Source organism: Gymnogyps californianus, chromosome 28 (genome assembly GCF_018139145.2).
Source record: "Gymnogyps californianus isolate 813 chromosome 28, ASM1813914v2, whole genome shotgun sequence".
In the NCBI taxonomy this organism is placed as follows: Eukaryota; Metazoa; Chordata; class Aves; order Accipitriformes; family Cathartidae; genus Gymnogyps; species Gymnogyps californianus.
The window spans coordinates 6,961,477-6,974,639 of record NC_059498.1 but is presented as its reverse complement, the minus strand read 5'-3'; the positions used below and the strand labels follow the sequence as shown (position 1 = coordinate 6,974,639).

At 66.2% G+C, this 13,163-nt stretch overlaps 2 protein-coding genes across 2 annotated transcripts; one reads left to right on the top strand and one right to left on the bottom strand.

Annotated features, from left to right (window-relative positions):
- Nucleotides 1–342: 342 nt before the first annotated feature.
- Nucleotides 343–7,270, bottom strand: FKBP10 (FKBP prolyl isomerase 10). The gene is given in 11 exon segments (XM_050911957.1): nucleotides 343–1,732; nucleotides 2,057–2,220; nucleotides 2,384–2,416; nucleotides 2,419–2,525; nucleotides 2,927–3,116; nucleotides 3,457–3,602; nucleotides 3,906–4,095; nucleotides 4,208–4,353; nucleotides 4,659–4,848; nucleotides 5,175–5,320; nucleotides 7,111–7,270. Coding segments are annotated over 11 exon segments (1,563 nt in total). The 5' UTR covers nucleotides 7,176–7,270; the 3' UTR covers nucleotides 343–1,546.
- Nucleotides 7,271–9,053: 1,783 nt separating this feature from the next.
- Nucleotides 9,054–12,670, top strand: P3H4 (prolyl 3-hydroxylase family member 4 (inactive)). The gene is given in 9 exon segments (XM_050911955.1): nucleotides 9,054–9,302; nucleotides 9,305–9,523; nucleotides 10,956–11,105; nucleotides 11,369–11,540; nucleotides 11,628–11,756; nucleotides 11,864–12,009; nucleotides 12,093–12,176; nucleotides 12,371–12,512; nucleotides 12,603–12,670. Coding segments are annotated over 9 exon segments (1,305 nt in total). The 3' UTR covers nucleotides 12,617–12,670.
- The last annotated feature ends 493 nt before the right edge of the window (nucleotides 12,671–13,163 follow it).

The window sequence follows — 13,163 nt, the reverse complement described above, 5'->3', positions numbered from 1 at the left end:
ACCCAGCGCCGAGGAGCTGCGACCGGAGCCGCTCTCCTCCCCGGGGCTGGCGCTGGCAGCTGCATCTCCGCTCCCCAGCTCCAGGTCACCCCCATCCCTGCCGGCGCCCGCCGGCCGTCACCGGGCGCTCTGCGCTGGAGCTGAAGCACAGCCCATCTTTGCTGGGGGATCCCGGGAGCTGAGTTTTGGTTTCTCTCTCTCTCTCCTGCCCGAGCCAGCAGGTGCTGGAGCCTGAAATCCCCCGGGCACCACGCTCCCGGGGACGGGCGAGGCTTGTCTCTGCGCCGCTGCCCGGACACGCAGGAATGTTTCATGGCAAAGTAACCTGACACAAAGGCAAACTCCTTGGAAACCAGTAGGAATTATTTATTTGGTGCAAGGTAGAAGTCATCGTTTGAGGGGTTCAGTCTGACCCTTTGCACTGTTCGGTTCTTACATTTCTTTTCTCTCTGTCTGCCAAGACACTGTGCAAAAGCTTTTAGAGCCGGTGGGAGGTGATGGAGCCGTGCTGGTCACAACTGGCAAACCTGAGAGCACCGAGTTAATTAGCTGCATTTAGGCATCAAAATAAAATTGGGCTGATTTTTCTCAATCGCTGAGGGCTGTTGCTGCAGGGCAGGGAGATGCGGATGGGGATGAAGCTGCTCCCCGAGGGCCTGGGTGGGAGAGGTTTTCTGTTTTCCTTGTCCCAGCTGACAAGGGGTTTGCCAGGTCCCACCCCTGCTGTCTCGGGGGGCCCGGGCTTTCTGGATGGATGCCTGTGGGGTATGGGGGTCTCACCCTGGGAACCTGGGCCCCCTCCAGCCTCTTGTCCTGGGGAGGATGGCAGCAGGGAGCAGAGGCTGGGCCAGCAGCGGGGATTGGCACAAAAGGCTTCTCTTTGTTTCTCCTCTCTAAAGAATTTTATATGTTTATATAAAAAAAACAAACCCCAACCCTAAACTACAAAATGCTGCGGTTGAAGTGGAGGGGAACCCCCCCTCCTGCCTGCCTGCCTGCCCCAGGAGGCAGCACGGGCAGGCGAGGAGGCTGGAGCGGGATGTGCAGTCGCTGGCTGAGGACGCAGGGGCTCGGGGAGGGGATGCCGCTGTCCCGGCCCTTCCGTGGGGAGCTGAGAGCAGGGGGTCGAAGCGGGGTTCGGCAGCAGAGCGGGGCAGGGCAGGGCTCCAGGGTCTGGCCCTGGCATCCTCGGTCCCGCTCCGCAGCAGAGATATCGTCTGCAGAGCCGGGGAGCACGAGGGGACGGGCAGTGCGTGGAAACGTGGGCGCTGCCGTCCCCGTGGGGTATCGAGACTCCCAAGAATGTGGGTGTTTCCCACCTTCTTGCCTGGGTTTATTAGCTGGGGGTTGGTGAGTTTTCCTTCCCAGGAGGAACACATCAAAAAACCCCCAGTTAAATAATAGGGGGGAAAAAAAATCAAAATATGCCCCCCCAGCCCAGGGCTGGGGAGGGGCAGGGGCAGATTCCTGGGGCAGCCGGTGGGGGAGACCGGCCATGGCATGGCCAGGACGAGTCCTGTCTCCAGGGGAGAGCGGGGTCCGCTCCTCAGAGCTCCTCGTGGATCTTCTCCTGGTCCTCATCTGACTTCAGCTTCAGCTCCTCGGAGGTGATCTTCCCGTCCTGGTTGCGGTCCTGGTTCCTGAACATGTCGGCGATGACTTTCTCCGGGTCGGAGCTGGGCATGAGGCGGCCTTTCCCTTCCGCCACCTGAGTCTTGATGAAGGTGGAGAACTGCAGCGGGGAGAGAGGAGAGATGCAGCTTTGCTCCACGCAGCCGGCACGGCAGGGAGCACCACGGCCCGCGCCGAGGGCAGCAGCCAGGCAGCAAGGACGGGGCAGGGACAAGAGCACGGGCTGCCCTCGGTGTCCCTGCCCACATCCAGCAGCGATGCTCTGGGCTGGGGTGTTTTTCCTGCACAGCTCTTCAGGCTCGCGAGTGCCTGGGGACAGCAGTGCCCTTCGGGTGCTGCTCCCCGGGGTGGCATCGCCTGCGCCCCCGTTTCCTCCTGCACCCCGTAAGCCCACGGTCTGGCGGTGCTCGGGGCCCTCGCTCACCTCCTCAGCGGGGATCTCCCCATCCTTGTTCAGGTCCATTTGCTCGTAGAGGTTCGCCGGTGGCTCCCCGTGCCAGATGAAGAGGTAGCCCTCGGGAACCCCCTCCTCCATGGAGATCAGCTCCACCTCGAAGCGGAGCACGGCGCTGCCTGGCACCCCCCGGGCTGAAAGAACAAGCGAAGGCTGCTGCACCGCAGGGGAGCCCAGCAAAGCGCTGGCCCCTGATGGGCAAAAGCCTCCCAGCCCCCAGCGAGGGGGGTGAAGGAGCCCAGCAGCGGTGCAGCAAGGCAGAACCCCCCGATTTGCAGCCGCACGCCGCTCCCCTACCTCCGCTCTCCCCGTGGCCCAGGTGGGGGGGATGATGAGCACCCGCCTCTCCCCCGCGCACATGTTGAGGAGGCCGCTGTTCAAGCCCTCGATCACCTTGTTGGTCCCCAGAGTCACCTCCTGGGGCTTCTCGTAGTCGTGGCTGCAGGAGGCACAGAGAAGACCACGCAGCTGAGAAAGCCCCTCGGACCCAGAGGGCAGCCCCGCCATGCCCCGAAATCCTGTGCCTTCCATCCTGCTGTGCCCCAAAATCCCACACCCTCCATCCTGCCATGCCCTGAAGTTCCACACCCTCCATGCCGTCACACCCCAAGACCCTGCACCATCCGTCCCGCTGTGCCCCCAAATCCTGCACCCTCCACCCCGCTGCACAATCCCTGCTGCCCCGTGGCCACGCAGCTGATGCTCCGGTGCTGCCCGCTGCAAAGAGTTGATGCTCCCAGCGCTGCTCCGGTGCCCGTCCGCCCCCCAGCTCAGCGCCTGCCAGGATTTGGCCCTGTGAAGGAAAGGTGTGCTCGGGGCAGCCCGCAAGCAAGCACGCACGAGGAGAAGAGCTTGGTGCCGTCCAGCAAGGAGCAGTTGTAGTGATAGCGGACAAAGTCTCTGTCACGGGTGGTGACGTTGCAGCCCTCGGGCCGGTACACGGTCTCGATCTCCACCGGGTCCGCGGGGTTGTGGAAGTCGATGATGTGGACGTCAAAGATGAGCACGGCTGAGCCAGGAATTTTGTTCCCTGGAAGAGGAGGACGAGGAGAGCTGCTAGGAGAGCTGCTGGAGCGCCGTGAGACTCGTAAAGCCTTTCCCTCCTTCCCACGCCCCATGACATGTCCGTCCCTCAGGGCCCTGGCTCTGCACGTGTTGGCGTCAGCCGTTCCCCTGCCCACGACGCCCGCTGCAACACCCAGAGCCCTGGGGGTGGTGGTGGCCCCCAGGGTGGGGAGCTGGCCCCGCTTGGCCAGTGCTTTCCCGATGTCAGACCCACGGTGTGCCAGTGCACAGGGCTGGAGGAGGGGATGCCGCAGCCCGGGGCTGTGCCGTGCAGGCATGCCGGACCCCACGGGGCTGCGCTTTACCTGTTCCGTTCTCCCCGTAGGCCAGGTGTGGGGGGACGACCACCCGCCGCCTCTCTCCCATGCAGACCCCTTGCAGGCCCTGGTCCATGCCAGGGATGATGTAGCCCTTCCCGATGTAGGTGTTGTAGGTGTGATTGTGGGAGTAGCTGCAGCGAGAGAAGCACCCGGTGCTGTCGTGCAGGAGAGCCTGGCCCGTCAATCCCTGCCACCCATCCCTGCACCCCAACCCGCACCCGTCTCCCAGCCTCTGCCCTGCTCCCCCAGGAGCCAAACCTTGCTCCTAGGGATGCAGCAAATGGTTATTGTCTTTTTTAGCCTATTTCATGCCCGTTACCACCCTCTCCTCCACCCCCCCCCGATTCTCAGCCTCTCCTTGCAGCCGGCTGCTGAGCATGGGGCAGGAGAGGACACGGGGGGATCTCCCCACTCGGCCGCTTCCCTCTCCGCACCTGGAGTCGAAGAGCGTGCCGTCCATGAGCGTGCCGTTGTAGTGGTAGCGCACAAAGTCCCCGGTCACAGCCCTGCGCTTGCAGGACTCCGGCACCTCCAGGTGCTCCAGGAAGATGCCATCCTTGGGGTTGTGGAAGTCCACCAGCAGCACGCTGAACACCAGCGACGCCTGCGGTGGGATCATGGTCCCTGGGGAGGGGACACAGGTCAGCCTGGACAAGGGTCCTGATGCACCGTGGGGGGCTCTGTGCAGAGCTGGGAGGGAAGGGGCCGGGCACGATGGGGTTGATGCCTGACTCACCGTAGCCCTTCTCCCCATAGGCAAGGAACGGGGGGATGATGATGCTCCTCTTCTCCCCAGCGCACATGCCCAGCAGCCCCTGGTCCATGCCCTTGATCAGCCAGCCGGTGCCCACATAGGTGTCATAGGTGCTGTCCTTGCTGTAGCTGGTGGGGAGAATGAGGGGGGACGGCTCTGGGGCCACGCCAGCTCCCCCAGCCTGAGCGGTGCCGCGCGGGAGGCTGGTTTGGGGGTCAGGGAGCTGCACTGGCCCTGACAGGGTGCGGGGAGGGAGAGCCCAGGGGAGGCTGCTCTGACTGGGGTGCAGTGTGGGCCCCCACGTCCTGCCCCAGGCCAGTGTCCCCTGGTCCCGGCCATCCCCGGTGCCCCCAGCCCAAAGGCAGAGGGTGCACCTGAGCTCCAGTGCCCTGTACCCGAGGCGAGGGTGTATCCCAGTGCCAGTGTGCCATACCTGGAGTCGAAGGGAGTGCCATCCAGCAGCGTGCCGTTGTAGTGGTAGCGGACGAAGTCCGAGTTCTCCACCGTGCGGTTGCAGCGCTCCGGTTTGGACAGGGTGGTGATCTGCAGCTTGTCGTCCTTGTTCCAGATGTCCAGCATGACGACGTCGAAGTACAAGGTGGCGTCTGGGGGGATCAGCCCCGCTAAAGGGGCGGCAGCGAGGACAGAGCACCTTAGGTGGGACCAGCGCTGAGCCCAGGCGAGCCAAGGGCTCTGTCCCCTGAAGCCCTCCCGAGCCCGCTGCTGCTTGGGGCTGCTGGCCACATGTGCCAGCCCCCGGGAAAGCAGCAGAGCCCGGGGGGGCAGGACCCCTCACTCCTGGGGAAGCCCTGCTTAGGCACCACTTGCCCTGGCAATGGAGCTGCCCTTCGCCAGCACCTGCCAGCCGGGCACCGGACCTCTGTCCCCACTAACGCCGGCCCCGGGGGCTTTGCTCCCTCCATCCCCCCGCGGTGCCGCGGCCCCTTACCCACGCCGATGCTGCCATAGCCCAGGTGGGGGGGCACGATGAGGTGACGCCGCTCGTTCACGCACATGCCCTGCAGCCCCCGGTCCATGCCGGTGATCAGCCGCCCGACGCCCACCACGCCGGCCACCGTGGCCCCTCGGTCGTAGCTGGGGCGAAGGGACAGACGCGTCAGTGACGCGGCAAAGGGCGAAGCCCCCAAAGCTGCTGGTGCTGGGGGTGCTCATGCCAGCGCCGAGGGCTCGGGGCGGATCCAGAGCCAAACCACGAACCCTGCGAACACCGAGGGACGGCGCGGGGCTCCCGGCTGCCTGCCCCCCGTGGGGACAGAGCAGGGGGACGGGGCTGCCCCCTCCCAGGGGGTGCAGGTAACCCACCGCAAACAGTGGGTCCCTGTGCTGCAGGCAGAACCCACAGCTTAAAAACATTGATGCTGACGGGATCAATCCTGCGCTGCCCGGGGTGGAGCTGCCTCCCGCAGCACTGGTCAGGGCTCTGGCCCTGCATGCCCAGCACCCTGGAGGCAGGGGAAGGCGGATCGGGCCCTCTGGGTGCAAAGGAGGCGGGAGGTGCTTTCAGTTGGGACCGAACCCATCACCACCCTCCCCAGATCTCACCCGGTGAGCTGGGCTGGAGGCCGGCAGCTCCCGGGCTGTCTGCTGCTTCCAAATCATTTCGCCTATGGCACATTTGGAGCTTTATGCAGTGAGAAGGAAATAAGACGTCCCAGGCCTCATTTTTAAACTGCAAATTTGTTTTTATTTTTAAATCTTAAAATACTCCAAGAAGCAACTGGGGCCATTTCAGATAAATTTAAATCCTTCATCCCCTTTAACATGCAGCTGATGCTTTCTCCTGGCAGCACACTGCAGTCGTGAGGACAAGGAATTATTTTAGCGGCGAACGTCCCCAGGCTCCCACTGCATCTGGGGCGTGCAGCAGCAGCAGCAGCAGCGGCACTGCAGGGCTCAGTTACTTTCTCCCCCATTCATGCTCGCAAGAAAGACAAGACACATTTAACCGGAGCAGAATCCCTTTGCTTTCCAGGGCTCTGAAAAATGCCCGTCTGGAAAGTTTTTGTTCCTACATGGGGCTGGGGCTGAGCCCCAGCACAGCCCAGTTTGTTTCTGTCCTTCCGCTGTGTCCCTGATTCTCCCCCTGCTCACAGTGGTGCAAATCAGGGACTGCACCAACATAAACACTGATTTATAGCCAGCTTGAGTGGAGCAGGATCAATGCATGGGCCGAGGAAAACTACGACTCGCCAGAGTGAAGCCTCTTAGGTAATGAACGGGTTTCGCCGCTGCCACGTTTCAAAGTGCTTTAAGCGTTTTCCCTGCCTGTGCAGCACATGCAAATACATGTTCCTGAGCACAAAATGTCTCACTTAGGGCCAAATCCTGCCCATGCCCGAGACGGGCTTCCCCGCGCCCCGCGGCACCCCAGAATTGAGGGCGTGCAGGCGCTGCGAGCACCCACAGGGCTCTGCAGGCTCCCCAACGGGCGGGGGGGCGGGGGGGGCTGCTGCAAAACCCGGGGGGGCTGCTGCAAAACCCAGGGCGGCAGCGCGGGCGCCCGGGCAGGGGCTGCTGGAAAGGGGCCGGGCAGGGGCTGCAGCCCCTGGGGCGGGGGGCTGCGCTCGGTGGCTGGCTCGGGGCCCCCGGGCTGACACGTGTACAGGGCTCCTCGGGCTCCCCGTCCTCGCCCCCAGCACCCACCGCAGGCGCCTGCCAAAAGCCCTCCTTGGGGTCAAAGCTGCGGGGCCCGGGGGCAGGTCCGAGCAGGGAGCTGCCTGCTCCTCGGCTGGCTGCCTGCTGGCCCTCGGGGATGCGACGGGGCGACACGCACGCGGGCTGGGGAGGAAGGCATGCAGGGATCCCCTCCGCAGCACGCAGCTGGCCGGGGCCGCATGCATTTGGTAAAGAGCCGAGGGCGATACCTGGAGTCAAACTTTTTGCCATCTTTAAAGGTCCCATTGTAGTGGTAGCGAATGAAATCCCCCATCTGGACTTCTCGCAGGCAGATTTTGGGGATATAGTATCTGTCTATCACCACATCTTCCAGGGGGCCGGGGTCGCCCAGGCCCAGGGCCCCAGGATGCTCAGGAGGAAGACGAGGCTGCCCGGGGACATGGCGCTGGGAGGCTGCAGCCGGCGGAAAGGCTCGGCCGGGGGGAAGGCGGAGAGGTGGGGCCAGCCCGGCCGCCCCTTCCCGCGGGATGCCTGCCCAGCCCCGGCCTAGCTGGAATTTCTGTACACGTGTACCCCGGGCCTGGCGCCTCGGCCTCGCCAGCCACGCTCCCACCGCCAGTCGCCCCGCGGCATCGCCGGGGCAATTCCCCCGCAGCCGGCGGCAGCGGGGCTGGGCGGGAAAAGTGGCGGCAGCAAAGCTCCACGTCAGGAGGGTTTCATTTTTTTTTTTTTTTTTTTTTTTTTTTTCCCTTCCCTGGGCAGTTCCTTCTGCGGAGGAAAAAGCTGGAGAGAGCGATTCGGCAGCCAGTTTGTGCAGCTGGAGGTCCCACGCCAGCCCCGCTCGCCCCGGGTCCTAGCGCTGCCTGCGCTCCTCCCAGCAGCCTCTTCCCTGCCGCGGCCGGGGTTATCGCTCCCACCGCTCAGGGTGCTGCCGCTCGGTCCCTAGCAGCTCGGCAGAGTAAATACAAGGAATTCAGTGTTTTAATACCATCTGCTGCTCTTCAGTCTGCTGCTGACAGATCTTTTACTGAATGGCGGTGATTAAAAATGTGAAACTACCCCTCTGTCTTAGACAAACAGGAACAGCACTAAATGCACACATACGTGTTGCCCGCACGTCCCCGCTCCCCCAAACCCGTCGGCAAGAGACAGGAACTGTGGTAAGAGCCCTGGCGAGTCCCAGGTGGGAAATACGACAGGCCATAAACCCAAACCGAAACCTGGGTTCTCCGAGGCACAGCGCTACTGGGGAGGGCAAAAGCTCAAGCCCAGCGCCATCGGCTCCCTTGAGCCCGGACCCGGGGTGCTCTGCAGCTCCCCAACACACCGCGCAAGGGCTGAGCAACCTCAGTGCCGCTCGGAGTAGCTGGGCGGGATGTGGGGCTCTCCCCATGGCACAGTGGGGTCAGGGCCTGACTCTGGGGTGATGGCATCCCAGCGTGTGTGCTATGGAGCTGCTCGTCTGCAGGGAGGTGCTGGGCAGTGCTAACGGCCTCTGCTCCGCAGGAAGAAACCTCAGCAGTGTCCTGGCTCCTGCCCTGCGCTGTTACGTCCCTCAGTGCCACTGTCCAGCCAGCAACAAAGCGCTGGGCTTGGGCTGGGGCCAGTGTGGCCGTGCCGAGGCCTGGCGCGGTGCAGCCCTGGGGCCTGGGATCTGGCACGGCGCAGGGCGTGTGGCGTCCAGCTTGGCACCAGCCAGCAGCAGGACCAGCTCCAGGCACAGCCGGGCCAGGGCAGCCGGCCGGCTGCCCGGGGCAGCGCAGTGTGGCACTGCGCGCACGCCGGAGCACCCCGGGGCTGCAGCACGGGGTGCACCCCAGCACACCCCGCTCTGCAGCCTGCAGCACCCAGCGCACCCCCGGGGCCGTGCACCCCCGACCGCATCCTCCGGAGCCCGCAGCGTGGGGCGCAGGCTGAGAGCGCAGGGCGCGCAGTGACTCCCCGCAGCGTGGGGCACCGAGCCCGCCGCGGGGAGGGCGCAGCACTGCGCACCCCCCCCCCCCCGAGGGAGCGCACCGCGGAGCGCGCAGCACCGAGCACCCCCCTGAGCGCACCCCGCGGGCGCTGCGCCAGCCGCGCAGAGCCGCACTAAGACCCTGCGCGCCCGGCGCGCACCGCCCCTTCCCCGCCGCCCGCCCCCTGCGCGGAGCGGTGCGCGGCGCTGCGCGGGCAGTGCGCGGCGGCGGCGGGGATGGGCGGCGCGGCGCTGGCGCTGCTGCTGGCGGCGGGGCTGTGCGCGGCGCAGTACGAGGAGTACAGCGTGCGCGGGTTTCCCGCGGCCGCGCTGGAGCCGCTGCAGCGCGCCTACGCGCGGGCGCTGGCGCAGTACGCGGGGGCGCAGTGGGCGGAGAGCGCCCGGGCGCTGGAGGCCAGTCTGCGCCTCCACCGCCTGCTGCGGGACAGCGAGGCGCACTGCCACCGCCGCTGCGCCGCGCCCGCGGAGGGGGCCCCGCGGAGGGGGACCCCGCGGAGGGGGACCCCGCGGCGTGGGAGTGGGAGCGGGAGATGCAGCTCTTCGGGCGGCTGCTGCGCCGCGCCGGCTGCCTGCGCGCCTGCAAGCGCGACCTGCCCGTCTTCCAGCTGCGCTACCCCCCCGCGCAGACGCTGCGCGACTTCCAGCGCCGCCTGCCCTACCAGTACCTGCACTACGCGCTCTTCAAGGTGAGGCGGCGCGGCGCCCCGCGGGCGCGCAAATGCCGCGCAACGTGGCTCGTGGCGGGGGGTGGGGAGTGGGGGGCGTCCCGTGCCTCCGTCCTGCGCCGCTCTGGTCTGCGCCTCCTCTTCTGCCCTCCATCCTGTGCCCCTCCGCTCTGCCCCCCCATCGGGCGCACCCCATCCCGTGTCTCATCCTGCACCCCTGTCCTGCGCCCCTCATCCGGTGCCCCTTGTCCTACACCTCCTCTTCAACGCCCCCGTCTGGCAGTCCCCCATCCCGTGCCCCCATCCCGTGCCCCCATCCTACACCACCAGCCTGCACCCCCTGATCTGCACCCCCTGAACCCTGCTCCCCTCTATCCTGCACCCTGCTGTCACGTGCTTTCCCGTCCTGCACCCCCTTCCTGCACTCCCCTTCTGGCATCCCCCCCGGCTCCTCCTGCGCTGTGGCACGTCAGCATCATCTGGGATGCATCAGGCAGGACGTGAGGGGTGTGCCCGGGACTGGGGGCCCCTGTGGTTGTCCCCCCCACCCCGCCTTGTGTTGCCCTGGCCCCCCAAGGTCCCCCTGGCCAGGCAGAGCGTTGCCTGGGGAGGGGGACGCAGGGGCTGCCCCAGCCGAGGGGCCCGAGCTGGCGGGTCCCGTGCCACTGTGATTGCTGCGGGACACGTGTCTGGATGCTACCTCAGGGAGAAGCGCTTGCTCAGGCTGGCAGTGCAGACGTGGAGGGAGGTTTCGTAAGGGATCGCCCCGGGGTGACCCTCCTTTGGCCAGAGCTGCTCTGGCAGGGGACACTCCCCTCCCCAGGCACCGGCGCTGGTCGGGGTCCCGAGGCGCGCCGCTGGCCGGCTGCCGGTGCGGATGCTGCTTTAGTGCTTAGCGCTGCTGCCCTGCTCACCTAGCAGTGGCGAGGGACAGCCTGGCCTGCATCCTTAATGCCTTTTCCTCTTGCTTGCTCTGGCCAAAACCCATTTCATGGATAGTTCGTTCAACCCCCCCAATCTCGCTCCCCTGAAGTTGCAACACGAGAGCTCATAAAGCAGCAGGGGAGCGGGGGCGGCCCGCCCGGCCTGGTGGAAGTGCCCGAGAAGAGCGGATGTGTGGATCAAACCCGCACCACGTGGATCGCTCCTGGCTGGATGCGGGGGTCCACGAGGGGCTGAGCTGTCCCTGCGCCCACCATGGCCACAGAGGGGGAGGTTGGTGTGGCTAGATTTCTCTGCGTTGTCCATGGTCCCGGATCCTGTCTGTCCATCGCTGCCAGTGGATGACTGGGCTCGGGGCTGGCACTGTGGGTGCCGGGCTGTTCCCCCCCTGAGGACTAGCCTTCTGCCCACCAGCCCGGGGCTCTGGCTGGGTGCTGAGCCCCGCACAGCCGCAGCGTCAGCCGGCTGCCCCCGTGGCAGCCTGCTGCACCAGCTCTTCCTCCCTCCCCAGTCAAATAAGATCGAGAAAGCAGTGTCCGCTGCCCACACCTTCCTGCAGAAGAACCCCAAGCACGAGATGACCTTGAAGTACCTGAACTATTACAGGACGATGCTGGACGTGGATGAATACCTGGTCGACCTGGAAGCTCAGCCCTACGAGGTGAGGAGGTGACGGGGCTGGGGCGGGAGAGGGGCCCCCCGGGGTTCGGTGTGCGCCTGGTCCTGCCGAACCCCGAGGGAAGCGGCTCTCCCTCGCTGAGCCCTGGTCGCTCACCTCCTGCCCCCAAAAGAGCGTCTCTGTGGGGCCCGTGCTGGGGATGGAGCCGCCTTGGGGAGAGTGGGGCAGGTTGGTGCCGCTGGCGGGCAGAGCTGGGTTGCGGCATCCAGCGAGGAGGTGAACGGCGCCCGCTTGGTCCCTGGCAGCCGATATTCGTGCGGTCGGTGAAGCTGTACAACAACGGGGATTTCCGGAGCAGCGCGGCCGACATGGAGCAGGCGCTGGCTGAGTACTACAAGGCGTACGAGGACTGCCTGGCCGGCTGCGAGGGCGCCTACGAGCTGCAGGAATTCAAGGACTTCTACCCCGCCATTGCAGGTGACCGGGCAGGGGGCTGGGGGCTGGCAGGTTCGGGGGGGGGGGGCTGGGGGCCGATGGGGCGCAGCGCCTGACGCCTCCCCCCAGACCACTTTGTTAGCGTGCTGCAGTGCAAGGTGGACTGCGAGACCGAGCTCACGCCCAATGTGGGTGGCTACTTCGTGGAGAAGTTTGTGGCCACCATGTACCACTACCTGCAGTTCGCCTACTACAAGCGTGAGTGCCAGCGGGAGCAGGGGACTGTGCCCCCGGGGCGCCCCAGGGTGCTGCGGACCCCTGGGCGGGGTGTCGCCCCCCGCGTCACCCAGTGCTGCTCCCCGCAGTGAACGACGTGCGGGACGCGGTGCGCAGCGTCTCCAGCTACATGCTCTTCGACCCGGGCGACGCCGTGATGCAGCAGAACCTGGTCTACTACCGCTTCCACCGCGAGCGCTGGCGCCTGCAGGAGGAGGACTTCGAGCCCCGGCCGGTGAGGACCCCCCAGCCCTCCGTCCCATGGCTCTGCCGGTGGCGGAGGGGCTGACGCAGCCCCCGCTCCCTCCCTGTGCCCAGGAAGCCGTGCACTACCACAACCGGACGGCCGCCCAGAAGAAGATGCTGGACTTTGCCCAGCAGTACCTGCAGGCTGATGACGAGGTAAACGACAGCCCTGGCGCAGGGTGCAGCCGGGTGCTTTTGGGGGTGCTGGGTGGTGCAGATGGGTGCTGTGGGTACCCTGGGGCAGGGCCTTCCTCGGGCGGGGGGTCTGACCCCCAAACCAGCCCTGGAGAAGAGGCTGCAGACGGGGCCGCTGAGCCCCGCTGCCTCCTCCTGCCCGTGCCGTGCCGCAGATGGAGGTGGACGGCAGCGAGGGGCCGGAGGCGCAGGACCTACCCTCTGACGGCGAGTTCGAGGGCGAAGGCGACTACGAGGAGGGCTTCTTCTCAGAGTGGTGGCAGGAGCCCAAGACCAAGGGGGACAAAGCCGACCAAGGTTCCTGACGCCAGGGCCGGGGGCCATGCCGCGGGGTGGGGGGTGGCTGCTGCCCGTGCCCCGGTGCCACCGAGCCCTCCTTGTTTGCAGAGACCCTGCGATGAGCCAGGCGAAGGGGCGCCCGGCCCCGACAGAGCTGGACGGTGGTGGCCCTGTGATGCCATCCCGGGGACGCCGGGCTCTGGGCTCCTGCCAGCCGCCGCACAGAAACTTGGGCTCGTGGGGAAGGGCTGATCCTGCCCGGTGCCCTGCGGCAGCGCTGCCTTTGCCATCTGGACATCTGCTGCCCTGAGCCCAGCCCGATTCCCGTCGGTCGAGCACCAGCACCGCCGAACCTCCCTGCCTGCCCAGGAGCTCCCCCCGGGCCACCCCTGTCCCCGATGTCCCCGGGAGCCCTGGCCAGTGGCAGTGCGCCGCAGCACTGGGGTTTACTGTGTCCCTCAGCTCCTCCCCAGGACCTGTGGACGGTGCGCCAGGACTGACCCCCGTGTTGTCTGGAGGGGTTCGGGGGGCTGCCCCTGCTCTGGGAGCAATGCACGGTGCTGCTGGAGCTGGGCATGCATGCCGGTCCTGCCCCTCCTCAGGGCTCCCCGGGCTCCTACCCTGGTGCATCCAGCCTCCCAGCCCCCCTGCCAGCCCCCTTCGGAGCCC